At 37.6% G+C, this 17,107-nt stretch overlaps 2 protein-coding genes and 1 long non-coding RNA gene across 4 annotated transcripts; 2 read left to right on the top strand and 1 right to left on the bottom strand.

Annotated features, from left to right (window-relative positions):
* The first annotated feature begins 4,447 nt into the window (after nt 1-4,447).
* On the top strand, nt 4,448-9,020 carry gnb3b (guanine nucleotide binding protein (G protein), beta polypeptide 3b). The gene is made up of 8 exons (XM_043218046.1): nt 4,448-4,504; nt 4,641-4,786; nt 5,301-5,364; nt 6,204-6,360; nt 6,451-6,517; nt 7,562-7,763; nt 7,893-8,109; nt 8,914-9,020. The coding sequence occupies exons 1-8, from the start codon at nt 4,448-4,450 to the stop codon at nt 9,018-9,020; spliced, it is 1,017 nt and encodes a 338-aa protein (XP_043073981.1).
* On the bottom strand, nt 7,965-11,024 carry LOC122323932. 2 transcript variants are annotated; one of them, XR_006247073.1, is made up of 4 exons: nt 10,886-11,024; nt 10,281-10,447; nt 8,892-9,028; nt 7,965-8,090 (listed from the first exon to the last, which is right to left on the bottom strand). It is a non-coding gene; the product is annotated as an uncharacterized LOC122323932 (long non-coding RNA). The 2 variants fall into 2 exon arrangements; XR_006247074.1 differs by lacking the exon at nt 7,965-8,090 and adding an exon at nt 8,113-8,251.
* Nucleotides 10,991-16,723, top strand: tpi1a (triosephosphate isomerase 1a). Its single transcript, XM_043218050.1, has 7 exons — nt 10,991-11,241; nt 12,511-12,634; nt 12,745-12,829; nt 12,980-13,112; nt 13,301-13,386; nt 15,464-15,551; nt 16,201-16,723. Exons 1-7 carry the CDS (start codon nt 11,130-11,132, stop codon nt 16,317-16,319), a joined length of 747 nt encoding a protein of 248 aa, XP_043073985.1. The 5' UTR covers nt 10,991-11,129; the 3' UTR covers nt 16,320-16,723.
* The last annotated feature ends 384 nt before the right edge of the window (nt 16,724-17,107 follow it).

Below are 17,107 nucleotides of genomic sequence, written 5' to 3'. Positions count from 1 at the left end.
GTTCACTTTACATCGTTTTATTTATGGCTGTGTCTTCATCTACAGTCTTGTGGAAAATAAACTCTTAATGCACTTTTCACATGCTGGCGGATTATTATACATATATTCATGAATAAATAGAATTTCCCCACAAAATTGTATTGTGTTTCATGTGAAAATGGCATTTTAAATAGTTTAGGTATAAAACAGCTTACGTACTGAATCTTATTTTAGCTAAACAGATTTTAATACTATTTTTACGCATTTTTCATACATTGTGATCACGTTATAATCATAACCAAAAAACAACGCGAAAAAATTTTCTATTTAGACTAATTCATATTTTATTCTGTCCTCTGTAGAGAACACTAGTACTCAGTTTCAAAATGTCATAAATCAGCAATCCATTTTTAAGATACTCAACTATGTCATAAAATATATATCAAAATAATTTCATATACAGTTTTGTTTTATGCAGTATGTATGTATGTTTTTCCCATTAAATACATTAAATACAATGCACATAATAATGTGTTGCTGTTAGGACAACATGTCGAAAAAAGATTTGTCATAATGGGAGTAACAGTTGGCCAGATTTTCATAAGAATATCTAATATTTCCATAAAAATATCAATATAATTTAATTTCCTTGTTAATTATGCCTCCCAAAATGCACAATAAACATGCTTTTAATCCCGGTGTCCTCTACAGTGGACATGATGAAATGATGTCCTGTTTCATAACAGGAAATCATATTTGGATTGAAATCCCTTTAACGCTTTCCTAAGATGTTGCTTTATGACAAACAATTTGAAAATGTAATAAAATATACATTTTCTGTATAAAAAGCTAAATAATTTGAGGTTTCTTTTACTGCCTGCAGCAAACATTGCTGGATATACACATAATAGCAATGCTTTCCTGTGCCAATCCTTGCACTCAAACTAGATCTGATTCTTCTCACACTATCACATTTATGTTGTTTTCTTTGTCATATATATATATATATATGGTATGATTTAACATTGCCTCAAATGAACTTGCATCAACCTGTAAGGAGGATATTAAGGGAAAATAGCCCCGGTGCCATAGACTGGAAATGACCTACAACACAGATTGAGAAGATAAACCCTTCTTGGCATGTTTAACTTGTAAATTAGATCCATTAGCTCTTTAGAAAATGGTCCAAGGTAGGGTTTTATTGTCAGTATCTAATGATGCAAACTGCAGTTCAGTAAATAACACGTTTAAAACATACCGGACTTGTATATGTACTATATATCAATGTTCATAAGTAAAATTGTTATTCTCCTTTCCTGTATGTTATAGCTTAATTGGTGCTTGTAAATGAATTGAACTATAAGAATAAAACTTCACAAAGTCCACTCTCATTATTCTTTGCCATTCTTCTTTTGCAATTGACTTTCCTCAAAGTTGAGAAACGCAAGATACACAAGATCAAATGTAAAACCGACACGAGAAAATCCAAACTGAAAAACCATCGTAACTTTCATCAGCCTCCTCACTTTCCTTCCTCGGTTGCTCTTTGTGTCAGCCGTGACGTCTGCTCCACGGATTCACCTGCTCTAATTCCTTAACGGGATTGCAGATTCCCCGGATATCCACTTAGAACCTGATTAGACGAGCTCAACTCATTAGCTCTAACAAACCAATTGAAACCCCTCACCCCAAAGCCAAAGAACAGCCCCCGTCCTATCAACATTCACCAAACCACGAAACGACGCGTTGAGTGTTAACGTCAAACAAATGTGATAAAACATAAAGAAAACATTCTTTAAATGCCTATATTACCCCACAGTTGTTAGAACCAACGCTGAGAACTTCATAAGACGTTCTTCAGGAATCAACCATTTTGGTGTTCATGCCACACCCTACCCATCACATCCTCTGCATGTCCTCTGCTTTCCGCACTCACTCTTGCCTTGTCTTTCGACCCCATAACCTGATTTTCCATTCCAATCGGTTTACCTGTTCCTCGCCCTCCCCTTTTCCCTCTTTCTTTCTCTCTCTCTCTGCCTCACCCTTTCTGTGCCCATCTTTGGGCTTATCCTTTCATCCCTGATCTCCTTCATCCTCTCCAATCCTCATCTGTTCCTCTCTCGCAGACAGGGAAGAGAAAGAGAGAGTTTTTCCTCAGGTAAGTTGCATCCAGTCCGTTGGGGGAACCTGTGGGAGGCACAGAGAGAGAGAGAGAGAGAGAGAGACAACTGAAGAGTCTTGTGGACTAAGCAAAATAGAGACTGGTACAGAGAAAGAGACTTTGGAGTTATAGAGACGAAAATAAGCAGTTTTGGGTAGAAAGGTGAGTTTGTCGTTAGTTTGGTCTGATTAGTTTGCATGAGAAAAATGGAGCAGTGATGCACCTCGAATAGCGAACCAACGCAAACCTTGTGCATTGCAATACCCTTGTATCCTTAAAGAATTTGGCATGCATGAAGAATGCATGGAAATGCATGGAAGAATACTTTTTAATTTTTATTTACTGTAATGCACAGACTTCCTGGAAATAGTTGGAACACAGTATGACGAAATCTGCAACTTTAATAATGCTTAAAATGACATCGGGATGTTAATATTGCTATGCATCAAGCAATTTTCACAAGGACTTTGTGGTTGTAGTAACATTTTTTAGCTGTTATATTGATGCATTCCTGTACACTGAAAAATACTGTGTAGAAACAATTCTTACTCAGATTGCTAGTAAATTTGACAAATAATTACAAAGAAACTGCAAGTAATGCATTCAGTTTAACATGAAAACTTTAAATCCGAAGCAGGGGAATCATATTACTAAAAAAAAACAAAAAAACATTTTGTTACTTTGAATAATGAAAAAAATTATTTAAGCTACAAAACAAGGCTTATAGTAATGTGCTAAAATAGCTAAAACTAAGCTAAAATGAATAAAAATAACATAAAAGTCAACCTAACTTAAAACAAGAGCAAAATCGATGTAGCGGTAGAAAGACCGACATATTTTCACGTTCAAACCTTGGGTGGGAAAAAAGTCATTTGCAGTGTTGTTTTTGCTTTCTGAACAGATCATAATGTTGCAGCTTCGCAGGCTCTTTGCAGGATTAGCCTAAAGCTAAAGCTACTAGCCAAACAGATTTGAGACGTTTTGAGCTTCATCGGGTCTCTTTTCAACTTGTGCCATTTACAATCAATCCCATACATACGGAAGACAAAAGCTTGCATCTCCAAGACATGCGTGTTTTCCTTGTGTTTGGTCTTTGATCTCCCCTCCCCAGGTCCCACCTGATCCTGTAGTAAAGAGCAGTCAGTAATCGGATGACAGGAGATTTGACAAACCACCCTCGACGGCTCCTGCAGGAGCTTAGACCTTTCTTCTAGCCCTCCTCGTCATAAATTAAACAACAGATCTCATCACGAGCTGAACACACAGAGTAATCTAACTATTATAACGCAGAACCTGACACAGAACAATGCAAAGCCATCGGTTTAGAGCATTATGATCTCCGTAACACGCCAAGGCTGACAATTCCTCGAGGTAGATTACTTTAAAAAGTAAGTTGCAACTTAGCATATTTACATTTGCTGAAAACATTTGAATACTTTCGTTTCAAGCTAAGTACAAATCTTGTGATGATGTTTAACTAGGCGTTAGTCTATAGGCTACATGTCTTATTTTACAGTTTTGCCCTGTTTTTATTTGGCTTGTTTCACAATGATTTTATTGTAGAATATAAAGGAAAGGCCTGAATAGGACTGTTTTGGTTTTAAGGGATCGATTTAGCAGTTTGATGCTGGTTGGGAATTAATATTGTAATATTGGAATTTTAAAAGTAGATTTTGAATTTTAAATAACAGATTCATTAGCATTTGCAAGCTAGCATTACTGAACTCATAACTGACTGACATTTTTGTTGCTAACAGGCAGGCATGACTAACTTGTATTTTCACATATTGCATGCGAGGAGTCAAGGTCGGGACTAACTGTTTCCCAGGGAGATGTTTTATGACTAGCTAGGAGGCTTTGCATCAAATCAAAGTCATGTTTCAATATTTGTGAATGCTTATACAAGTATTAAGTCTTCGATATTAATGAAAATCGCGTTTTTGATGCTGTAACCAGGGTTGCCAGGTCTCTGGTGCAAAACCAGCTCAATTGCTGCCCAAAAATAGCCCAGAACCAACTGTGAAAATAGTCCAGCTGTATTTGTGCGTGTCTCTTCCAAAAACACCCTGCATTAAAAAAAGCACCAAAACACAATCGCAGTACAGGAAGGCCAATTCTGCGGGATAACTATGGACTTGGCAACACTGGCTGCAAAGTCTCACACGGGGCCTAGCTCAGGGATTAACCTTATTTGTGTATTTGATGATATAAGATCTTTAGAATCTTTTATTGTCATTTTATTTTTTATTAATTGCATATTTTTTTTCCTTCAGCTTGTGTTGGTAAGAACCCTAATCAACAGCAGCCATGGGTGAAATGGAGCAGATGAAAAAGGAGGCAGAAGCCCTGAAGACACAGATCGAGGTGAGACTGCTGTATTCACAATGAAGAGAGTGAAGAACATGAATATGAGGTCTTTCTTAATTCAAGGCGCTAATGGAAAGCCATTTCTATTTATACAATTAATAATAAAATGCTACAATATTTGCTTTCCTGGTAGGCCGCTCGTAAAGCAGTGAACGACACAGACATGGCCTCCGCTGCTTCTGGGGTGGCTCCGGCCCCTCGGGTCCAACTCAAGACCAGGAGGACCCTTAAAGGCCATCTGGCCAAAATTTATGCCATGCACTGGAGTACAGACAACAGGTGAGAGCATCATGTTAAATCAGTAGGTATGCTGGGTTATACCGCACCGAAGCCTTTGGAAATATTCATCAAATGGCTTTCAAAAGCAATTTAAAGGAATAATAAATGACTTGATAGAGAATTATGTTGACTTTGCCGTCACGTTATCTGCTCGAGCAGGTTAATACCTCTCACAAGGAAGTCAGCTGCACCTTGTGGTCACCTTGAATTAGCTAATTCTTAGTTAGATCGATTATCAGTGGCTGTGGCCCGAAACAGACTTAAGCTTCACTGTATTTAAGGAAGTGCGTTGAAGGCAAAAAGCATTTATGTATTTTTTGGAAACAAAATATGTATAGTGCATTTATGAATAAATGCACCAGCACCAGTTGTCTCTAAAGATTTGTGTATCTTCTGTATGTTTGCCAGATTTCAAAATTGAAAAAATATAGTGAGGGTGGAATATATGAAATGGTACACTCTGTTGTCTTACCATGCAGCCTTTCTTTACTTTTTGTTTCATTGGTGTCTTTAGGCTAATGGTCAGTGCATCACAGGACGGCAAGCTTCTCATCTGGGATTCTCACTCTGGAAATAAGGTGAGACTGCCTGACTCAAATACACACACACATATATATATATATATATATATATATATATATATATATATATGACTCAAAGAGAAAATGGGAATCATATATCGATATATTTAGTCAGTTAAAGGTCAACTGATTAATTGATTAAAGGGTATTGATTAATATTTTATGCTACTCTTTTGTTCCCATAAAAAAAAAAATTATATATATATATATATATATATATATATATATATATATATATATATATATATATATATACATGCATTAGATTAAGATAAAAATGCATAGTTAAACAAAAATATAGTTGAAGATGTTGAACATACTTTAAAGATGGGTTGCAGCAATGTTTTCAAGCAATACCAAGTGTGCCTTGGTAAAAAAGTTAAATGAAATATCCATGTATAAACTTGAATCCTAAGTAAGATGTTTGTAATACCACCTATCGTGCTTTGATGCAACCTATGTTGTTAAAAGCGCTATATAAATACAAATGATTGATTGATTGATTGAAATGACCTATAGTATGTAATTTTGATTTTGATTTTTTGTGTATGTACGGTTACATTTATTCCTAATTCTCTAGTCTTTGTACAAATGTTTATATTAAAGTTATTGATGAATCATGCACAAACATTGTTAGTGAATGAAGTATGGTTTAGAATATTGAATATAGAATATTTTTTTTTACAGTTTTCAAAAAGGACTGTCTGTTTAAGCGAAAAACATCTTCGAAAACCGTGATTGTCATGCAGTCATGTTTAGCCCATAGTGCAGAAATAAAACTACCTTTAACTTTAAATCACAACCTCTTCAAAGAGAATATTTGCCTCTCTCTTTAGGTCAATGCTGTTCCCCTCAAGTCCTCATGGGTGATGACCTGTGCGTATGCTCCTTCTGGAAACCTTGTGGCCAGTGGTGGTCTCGACAACATGTGTACTGTCTACAACTTGAAGACACCTGTAATCAAGACCGTGAAAGAATTGGACGCTCACACAGGTATATAAGTACACAAGTCAGTTGAAAATCTTTACTTTCCTATATACTTGTAAGTAAGTGTCAATTTTTTATTTATTTTTTTTTCCAAAGGTTACTTGTCCTGTGCACGCTTCTTCAGTGACACGGAGATTTTAACCTCCTCTGGTGATACCACATGGTTTGTGCATATAGCTTTTACATTTAAAGAGATAGTTCACCTAATTATAAAAATTTGATGTTGCAAACGTTTATGGGTGTTACTGAACACAAAATTAAAACTATAGTAAATGTCATATGCCTTATGGCATAATGCAATTTTATTCCAAATCACATCAAGTCTTCTAGACACAAATATGACAGAAGTAGTTGTGTGTGATTCATCTGGCCCAGTTCGCAAAATGATTCATAGTGAATCAGACTAATTCAGTTCTTGAGTTGAACTCACTGTTAAACACACGGTCACAGCACGCAACTAAATAAAGTACTGTGTAGAGTCTTTTGCATACAGAAACTTTAGGAATATAGCACTTCTATAATAAAGTGTTTTTACATTTCTTCTTTGAAAGTGTTTTACGAGTACCCTTTCTTTGTTAATGCATGGAAATACAAGGCAACGACATTATACAAAATATGCGAAGACTAATGATGATTTTTTTCTTTTTTGGTGAACTATTTTTATTCCGAACTGAATCTCAAAGACTGTGGCTGCTAGAAATCAATGCATCCTATATTTGCCAAAATATGCACTACACAAAAAAACGCACAGCATGTGCCAAGAAGCAAATATTCTGCTATTTCCATTGTGGTACATGAGCAATATTTTTAGATTTATCTTTCTATTTTTTACATCACTTTACATACTCAAAATCTGTCCGTTATCTGTCCGTTTTGTTTGCAATGACACAATAATGGATTCAAATGCAAAAATAACTGGATGCTACTCGCATGCAAATTCAACGTCATAGCATACTTTTTTAACTTCTAAGCCGTATGATAGATTACCATATTCATTAAAAACCAGCTACAAGTCTAGTTAGCGTATAAATAAAGCAATCATGGTCACTTTCGCTGATAGGTAAGGTTAAAGCTATTTCACAGTTATGCTTACCTTCAAACTGATAATGGATAAAACCAGAAAAAAGTCCCATAAACATACATTAATATCAACTAATCAGAAAGCGCCACTTGTATTTACTTTATTTCCCTCCCATTTTTCTTCCAGTGCATTGTGGGATTTGGAGACCGGAAAGCAGAAAACGGTTTTCCTGAACCACGTTGGCGACTGCATGTGTCTGTCACTGTCTCCAGACATGAGCACCTTTGTTTCTGGCGCTTGCGACTCTCTGGCCAAGCTGTGGGACGTCAGGGATGGCCAGTGCAAGCAGACCTTCCAGGGTCACACGAGTGACATCAATGCCATTTCAGTGAGTTCACAGATCCTCATTAATGACCCCGGCCTCGTAACGATTTCAAAGATTTGAGTCTTTCTTTTCAATTACATTTAACAAAGCACATAAATGGAAGCAGGTTCACCAAACTTCCCCTTTCTTCAGTTCTTCCCTAGCGGCAATGCCATTATCACCGGCTCAGATGACTGCACATGCAAAATGTATGATATTCGCGCCGATCAGGAAGTGATCGGTTACCAGGACGCTGCCCTGAACAGTGGCGTAACATCACTGGCTTTATCCATGTCTGGCCGTCTCATCTTTGCCGGCTACGATGACTTCAACTGCAATATTTGGGACTCGCTAAAGGGCGAGAAAGTGGGTGAGTTGAAAGAAAGGAGTCGAAGATGTAGTGAATCATTAATGCTGATCAAGCAGGAACAAAGTCCATTTGAAGCAAGTCAAAGCGCTCAGTGGTCGTCTTGGCAACTCCACCGAGCAGCTCTTTTCTATGTAGCCAATTTCTGAGTATTAAAACAGGAGCATGAAACAGGAACGTGAAAATTCACCCACAGGCCATATACGAGACATAGATTAGGTTTTTTTCATCCACATCACTTGCTCACCAATGGATACCGTGAATGGCTGCCGTCAGAGCAAAAACAGCTGATAAAAACAGTGACACACACCGCTCCAGTCCATGAGTTAACGTCTTGCGAAGTGGAAATCTGTGGATTTGTAATAATAATAAAAAAAATCAATTAAGCGTTGACTGCTCCAGGGAAGCAGTCGGCTCGAGTCAGAATCAGGAGAGAAATATGCACAGAGATTTTGAATAAATACGAGCGCAGGTTTTGATGTGAGAGGAGACAGCAGGATGACATTTAAAGATAAAATGCCTTAATGACGCTTACAAACACTTCACAAGACATGAACTGATGGACTGGAGTCGTGTGAATAACTAGTGGATTGCAATGATGATCCGTCTGGCTGCTCATTCTGACGGCACCCATTCACTGCAGAGGATCCATTGGTGAGCAAGCAATGCTACATTTACAATCGTCTGATCAACAACCCATGCTTTGTCGATGCATCATTATATTCAGCTGTTCATCACACTAATAGTCTTCCACTTCATCCCGTCAAATACATATTCTCACTCACTTCCTTCTCTTTTCTCCCGCAGGCGTGTTGTCCGGCCATGACAACAGGGTGAGCTGCACCGGAGTACCACCAGATGGCATGTGTGTTTGCACTGGCTCATGGGACAGCTTCTTGAAGATTTGGAACTGAGTTGGACCCTGAAAGAAGACGAGATGAAAACAAGAATACGAATGAGATTGAGAATGAGAAAGAAAGTTTGAGAGAGAGGATGAGAAGTTATCGAATTCTGAGCAACAAAGAATCTCACACACACACACACACACACACACACACACACAAATAAACACACAAAGGTCCACCTGCATGTGTGGGATTTCTGGAAGACCGGATTTCATTAGAATATATAATATGCAATATTTAAATGTAAAAATGTAAGTTGCAACCAACACAGGATTGCATTAGGGTTGTTATCGTAACATGACAATCTCGTGACAACGATACCTTGACATGAAATTATGATTTTGACAGCATAAAAGTGAGGAAAATAATCGTTTAAGAATTTAAAATATAGTATTACATATTTTTTTGTCAATTAAAAATCCTTATCATTAGATGAAAGTTTGGACGAATATTTTTATTTATTAGAAATGATGATAGAACGCAGAAATAAATTGTACAATGGCTTTTCCCCAAAACCACACTGACTGTCTGAGATCTGATATTACAGCTCTTTGATGATGTTGGCATACAGATGTATTTTAATTTAATCCTCCGAAACCCCTCAAAATAACATGATATGCTACAATATTAAAATGTCTGCATTTACTTCTTTCATCTTTTTGTAGGACTTTTAAATACAAGACAGTTCCTCTTTAATATTTCAGTGGTTACTTGAATACCTTTCTAATAAACATAGTGTTCTGCATTAAACTGTATTTTAACGTGTGCTGTGTGTATCTGTCAAGTTGTGCCTTTTTATAATTGCGGGGCGAATAATCTCATCATTTTACTTTTTTATGAGAACGAATTCAGAAAGAAGTATTATGAGAGAAATACGTATTATTGCTTTTGGAAATTTGAACAGCAAAATACCTTTATAACAAGGAGAAAGCAAGACGTTTAAGGCTGTATTGCTATATATGTGACCGTTTATAGTCATCCAGGTTAAAGATTATGTAATTTATGATAACAAAAAAGGTCAAGCGCACACATCCAAGGCATCTTGGCTAGGTGCAAGATCAAAAAATACATCAAAGTAATACAGAAAAGGTCTCCCTTTGACGGAAACGGTTAACTTTTTTTCTAAGTAAAGGGAGAATAACAGTGCGCAGATCTTTTTGCGTTATTTCGTGTTAATCTACTAACCAAGTCTCTCAAGTCTGAGGGGTGAAGTCACATTGTAAACCTAATTCCTTTAAGTATATTATCACCTCTTGCAATCTCATTCACCTTGAGAAAGTAGATCAGGCAGTTGTTCTTTTCTTTCACTTAAGAAGGTGGACGCGAGACTTACTCTAATCCACTTTCAATAAAGCTTTTCCCAGAGAAACGTCAGCAGACAAGTAATTGACTAAAGGTCCTATTCCTGATGAAGCCTGTGGTTCCGAGGACTTCGGCTGTGAAATGAGAAAGCTTAACGTGAGACAGATAAAAAAACTTTCAGGACAGCATGCATTGTAAAAAAGGGCATTACAAAATGAACTGAAATATGGAGTGCAAGAGCATTTAGAATGCATAGAAACCCCTTTATATATTTTAAATAACGAATTCACATCAAAAACAGTTTCATGGACTTGATTCCATATATAGGGGGACGCTGTTTACTTTAAATTGAAATAAATAGCCTAAATAAATAAAAAGGTCGTAAATAAATGCTTCAGCCTGAAGTCATGCTCAACTCATGCTGGATACATTTGTGTAGTGAGAGCAAAACAGAAACAGTTTCATTTACTTTCGGGCCTCACTGTCCTTCTGTGTAGCTCACAGTAATATGGTTTCATGAAATTTGACCGCTCAGCATTCCCAAAGATGAATTATTGGCATTATAAGCTTACGTCGCATTGAGTTTATTTCCTTCGTTTCGTTCGAACGTCAATCAGACCGCGCTGACGTTCCTTTTACGCAGAGGCCTCGCCTCATGAATATTAATTAGAACGTCGTGACGTTCCTCTCGTTCTCCCGACGCCAAAGCTCCTCCTCCCGGATATTAACAAGCACGCCTTCGCCATAGTAGCGTTCGTACGTCGTCTAACGGTAGCACTGTCGTCGTGTTCGGTTCGCCCGGTTCGTCGCGCAGAAATGTCCTCGAGAAAATTCTTCGTCGGCGGAAACTGGAAAATGAACGGCGACAAAGAGAGTTTGGGCGAGCTCGCAATGACCTTGAACACGGCCAGTCTCGACGACGAAACAGGTCCGCGGCGCTCATTTGATGTCACGCAGTTTAACCTGAATGGATATTAAGCAGAAAGTGTTTATATTTCATTTCTCGGTGTCACAGATCAGTCCGATGTATTTTGTATGTATAGCTGATCGAGTCGTCAGAGTTGCTTAGAAACGCCAGACAAGGTTTTCTACATAGTCACGTGACACTTTAAATTGATGGAGGATCGTATGGATATAAATAACTTGCGTGTTTCTACAATTTTACATGAAAATAGCTTAAAACGTAAATATAAAACTAGTTTAATTCTTATTTGTTTTCATAAGAAACAACAGCCATTTTTTCATAGGCCCTCTATAGAAAGTTATTAATTTTTAATTAAAATATTAATTAAAAATTATTAATTGATCAGTTTTGGTCCTACAGATTCCATATTTGTCATCCCATATATCGGATATTTGTCACATATGCCTAAAAATGACATAAAACACGACTTGCTCGCTGAATAGGTAAACATATATAGCCCTATCCCGTGCATAAAAAATAATTATTAGCCCAATTTTTTGATCACATTCTACCTGGGAAAAAATCTAATGAAACAAAGGAAGAATATTTTACACAGTTTTTTTTATATAAGAAATACAGTTATTTCTGTATAGGCCTGCTGTAGAAAATTATTAATTTACAATTGGAGGTAAATATAGACTATAGATTCTGTATTTGTCTTTTTCCATAAATCCCCTATTTGTCCCATACGCATAAAAAATATAACTATGCCTAGTTTTTAGCTAAATAATTTTTATTATTTTATTATCCCATACGCTTAAAATATTTGTCAGGCAATTTATTTGTTCCCATTCTAACTAGGGACAATGTCTAATAGGTTCAGAGGTAGTCAATAATAATATTTAACACGCACGCATACAAAAACGTTATCTATATTTGTCCCATATGCATAAAAAAAAAACAATTAAAAATGTTCCCCAAGCACGTTTTAATTGCAAGATGTGAAAAAGGTATAGAATTCGAAGCTGATTTTTATTTGTATTTTATTCCGTGGCGGAAACAGACTTCCAGAATTTATTTCTGCTCTATCTATAGAAAAAACGTCATGCATTTGTAAATGTACCAAATTGTAGAGGCATTAAAAACAACAACAATAATAATAAAAGAAATGCTCCTACAGTATGAGGGTGAATAAATGACGACAGATGATTAGTTTTGGTATGAACTGTTGATTTAAATGCGGCCATGCTGGTTTTTATAATCGTACATCATGTTTTTGTCTTCGTTGTTTAGAGGTGGTGTGTGGAGCACCGTCCATCTATCTCGATTATGCGAGGTCTAAGCTGGACCAGAGGATCGGTGTGGCCGCCCAGAACTGCTATAAGGTTCCCAAAGGAGCCTTCACCGGGGAGATCAGGTATATTTGTGCTCGTTTGTGCCTTTTATAGTGTATATGAACAACCATTTATCACTGTCGCAACTCTAAAACCCATATTTCACGTTCTCTACTTTTCTCCGCCGCTTTAGCCCAGCGATGATTAAAGACTGCGGCGTCGACTGGGTGATTCTGGGCCATTCCGAGAGGCGTCACGTGTTTGGCGAGAGCGACGAGGTTTTTTTTGGGGTTTTTTTATCGGAATCCAAACCCTTTTATGTCTTCGCTTTCTCCGTGCGATGAGACTCGGGCCTCGTATCGATGCGTGTCTGTGCTGTTCCGCATTCAGCCCTGCTTCTCTCTGATTGGCTGTGATGTCCTTTGCAGCTGATTGGACAGAAGGTGGCCCACTGCCTGGAGAGCGATTTGGGTGTGATCGCCTGCATTGGGGAGAAACTGGAGGAGAGAGAAGCCGGAACCACTGAGGACGTGGTGTTTGAACAGACCAAAGTCATTGCAGGTCGCTTGACAAAACATATTTTGTTCATTTTTAACATTGTCAGCAAATATGTTAATGTTGGCAGATGTACTTTGGTTGTTTATATGACCCCGAACGTGGGTTTTCGATGATGAGTTCTTCATTTTTATTGTTCTGGGACCCTGTTCGTGTGTGTAAACACTTAAAGCCTTGATAAACGTGTTTTACAGACAATGTGAAGGACTGGACTCGTGTGGTTTTAGCCTATGAACCAGTCTGGGCCATTGGCACTGGTAAAACAGCCACTCCTGATCAGGTAAACCTGTCCGTCAGTCATCATGTTTCAACTCCATTATTGGGTTTATTGCTCTCATATTTGTCAAATGCATGTGCGCTAAATCGTGAATTATAATAATAAGCTTAATGATATGCTTTTACATTATGCTGTAGTTTAAAGTCATCGTGTTTATGATCATGTACAGTTGTTCTTATTGGTATTCTTTGATTTTTGTAGTGGAAAAAGATTCTTCAGATCATTAAAATTTTACATTAAAAAAATTGAATAAATGCACACGCACACACACACATATTTATATATATACAGACGTGGACAAAATTGTTGGTACCCTTTGGTCAATGAAAGAAAAACTCACAATGGTCACAGAAATAACTTTAATCTGACAAAAGTAATAATAAATAAAATTCTATAAATGTTAACCAATGAAAGTCAGACATTGTTTTTCAACCATGCTTCAACAGAATTATTAAAAAAAAATAAACTCATGAAACAGACCTGGACAAAAATGATGGTACCCCTAACTTAATATTTTGTTGCGCAACCTTTTGAGGCAATCACTGCAATCAAACGCTTCCTGTAACTGTCAATGAGACTTCTGCACCTCTCAGCAGGTATTTTGGCCCACTCCTCATGAGCAAACTGCTCCAGTTGTGTCCGGTTTGAAGGGTGCCTTTTCCAGACTGCATGTTTCAGCTCCTTCCAAAGATGCTCAATAGGATTGAGGTCAGGGCTCATAGAAGGCCACTTTACAATAGTCCAATTTTTTCCTCTTAGCCATTCTTGGGTGTTTTTAGCGGTGTGTTTTGGGTCATTGTCCTGTTGCAAGACCCATGACCTGCGACTGAGACCAAGCTTTCTGACACTGGCTAGTACATTTCTCTCTAGAATTCCTTGATAGTCTTGAGATTTCATTGTACCCTGCACAGATTCAAGACACCCTGTGCCAGACGCAGCAAAGCAGCCCCAGAACATAACAGAGCCTCCTCCATGTTTCACAGTAGGGACAGTGTTCTTTTCTTGATATGCTTCATTTTTTCGTCTGTGAACATACAGCTGATGTGCCTTGGCAAAAACTTCGATTTTTGTCTCATCTGTCCACAGGACATTCTCCCAGAAGCTTTGTGGCTTGTCAACATGTAGTTTGGCATATTCCAGTCTTGCTTTTTTATGATTCGTTTTCAACAATGGTGTCCTCCTTGGTCGTCTCCCATGTAGTCCACTTTGGCTCAAACAACGACGGATGGTGCGATCTGACACTGATGTTCCTTGAGCATGAAGTTCACCTTGAATCTCTTTAGAAGTCTTTCTAGGCTCTTTTGTTACCATTCGGATTATCCGTCTCTTAGATTTGTCATCAATTTTCCTCCTGCGTGCCACGTCCAGGAGGTTGGCTACAGTCCCATGGATCTTAAACTTCTGAATAATATGTGCAACTGTAGTCACAGGAACATCTAGTTGCTTGGAGATGGTCTTATAGCCTTTACCTTTAACATGCTTGTCTATAATTTTCTTTCTGATCTCTTGAGACAACTCTTTCCTTTGCTTCCTCTGGTCCATGTCGAGTGTGGTACACACCATATCACCAAACAACACAGTGATTACCTGGAGCCATATATATAGGCCCAATGGCTGATTACAAGGTTGTAGACACCTGTGATGCTAATTAGTGGACACACCTTGAATTAACATGTCCCTTTGGTCACATTATTTTCAGTGTTTTCTAGGGGTACCATCATTTTTGTCCATGCCTGTTTCAGTGAGTTTATTTTTTTAAATAATTCTGTTGAAGCATGGTTGAAAAACAATGTCTGACTTTCATTGGTTAACATTTATAGAATTTTTATTTATTATTACTTTTGTCAGATAACAGTTATTTCTGTGACCATTGTGACTTTTTCTTTCATTGACCAAAGGGTACCAACAATTTTGTCCACGTCTGTATATATATATATATTTAAAAATTGTTGTTGTTTTTTTTTTTATAAATAATTTATCAAATGGAACCCAAAGTGGATCTGTTTTGAAAACCTTTTATTTTTCTTCATGTAAATAATTTCTGTAATTTTAAAGCCGTGCTGTTGTTGGCGTGCTGCAGGCTCAGGAGGTGCACGAGAAGCTGAGAGGCTGGCTGAGAGAGAACGTGTCGGATGCGGTGGCTGACTCGATGCGCATCATCTACGGAGGTGAGTCTGCGGTGTTCACAACGTCCTGTCCGCTCCATCCCGAGTGGCCCTAAAGATGAAGCTCCCCCCAAAAACGAATATTTCCGTCGTCACGCCGCATCCCGTTGACCTTCCTTCATCTGTGGACCTCAAAATACATCTGGATAGAATTTCCGCGCATGATGCAATTCTTTGAAAGGAAATAAAATTGCAAAAATGACCCTCACGTTTCCAGTATGCACTTAAACTGCTTTCAGAGTATAGCTACGTTTTATAATCGAATCCATGACCTTCTCAATGCTAGCGGAAGGTGGAAGATGTGCTATATTCTTTGAAAGAAACAGATTTGGAGAAATTATAGCACTTGCACAGCAATGGATCCTCTGCAGTGAATGGGTGCCGTCGGAAAGAGAGTCCAAACTTCACAATAATCCACACCACTACAATCCATCAGTTAACACCTTATAAAGTAAAACGCTGCGTGTTCCTTTAATACCATTGCTTCCAGCTAAAATACCGTTCCTCTGTTCATAGTATTTTTTTGATTATACGTAATGTATTCAGCTAAAATACTACTCCTCCACCCACTTTCCCTTTTTACCTAATAATTAGTATTATTAGGATTCGTCACTCTTAGTTTCCTCTTTGTTCGTCTCTTCTCATTTCGCAGGCTCTGTTACTGGAGGAAACTGCAAAGAGCTGGCATCCCAGCCTGACGTTGATGGCTTCCTGGTTGGAGGCGCTTCCCTCAAGCCAGAGTTTGTTGACATCATCAATGCCCGCTCATAGAGATGCTCAGCCTTTTCGTGGGTCCAAGACGACCGCACCGCCCAATCAGTGTACACCGGCTTCTTGTCATTCCAGCAGGTCTGAAAGTGCATTTGTGGTCGTGTTGCTTTCGCTCACCTGCTTGTTCAGCAGTCGGGGTGGGTTAGTGGAGCGGAATATTAATATCAACTCCTTTCTCACTTAAAGTGATAGAAGAGAGCTCGGGCAGGTTAGTTTGTTATTTGTAACTGCTGTTGTTGTCTATGCACTTCCAGAGCACACTACTTGAAACCTAGCACTGTATTCTGCACGTTCATTAACAAGACCAGCGTTGAACGCTTAACTGAGTTTGTAGTGACTTAATGAGCACTTTATCCTCTGTAGAAATGACTACCTCGATAGAAAATAAAAATGTATTTGTCTCATCTTCTTGTGTTTTCTCTTTTTTTCTGATATAATCACATAAATGCTGTGTTCTGAAATGGTGTACAATTGTGGGGTGGGTTTTTTTTTTTTGTTTTTTTAGCTTTTTTGCATCATTTTCATGTTTTTACAATTCCTTTTATATATCAAGATGCATCAAGTTTGCATTTATGTATTTGTTTAAAGTAAAAACACTAATTCTGAAATGTTATTACGAATTTAAACATTTAAATATTTTTATTTTGTTGAACGTTTTAAAATGTATTTCTGTGACTTCAGTGTCATATGATCCTTCAGAAATATATATTTATTTATTTATTTTAAAATGTAACATTCATGTGATGCAACGCTGTATTTTCAGTATGAACCTTTAGAAATCATTTTAA

The sequence above is a fragment of the Puntigrus tetrazona genome, chromosome 19 (genome assembly GCF_018831695.1).
Source record: "Puntigrus tetrazona isolate hp1 chromosome 19, ASM1883169v1, whole genome shotgun sequence".
In the NCBI taxonomy this organism is placed as follows: Eukaryota; Metazoa; Chordata; class Actinopteri; order Cypriniformes; family Cyprinidae; genus Puntigrus; species Puntigrus tetrazona.
The sequence above is the reverse complement of the archived record's forward strand: the minus strand, read 5'-3'. Positions and strand labels throughout refer to the sequence as shown.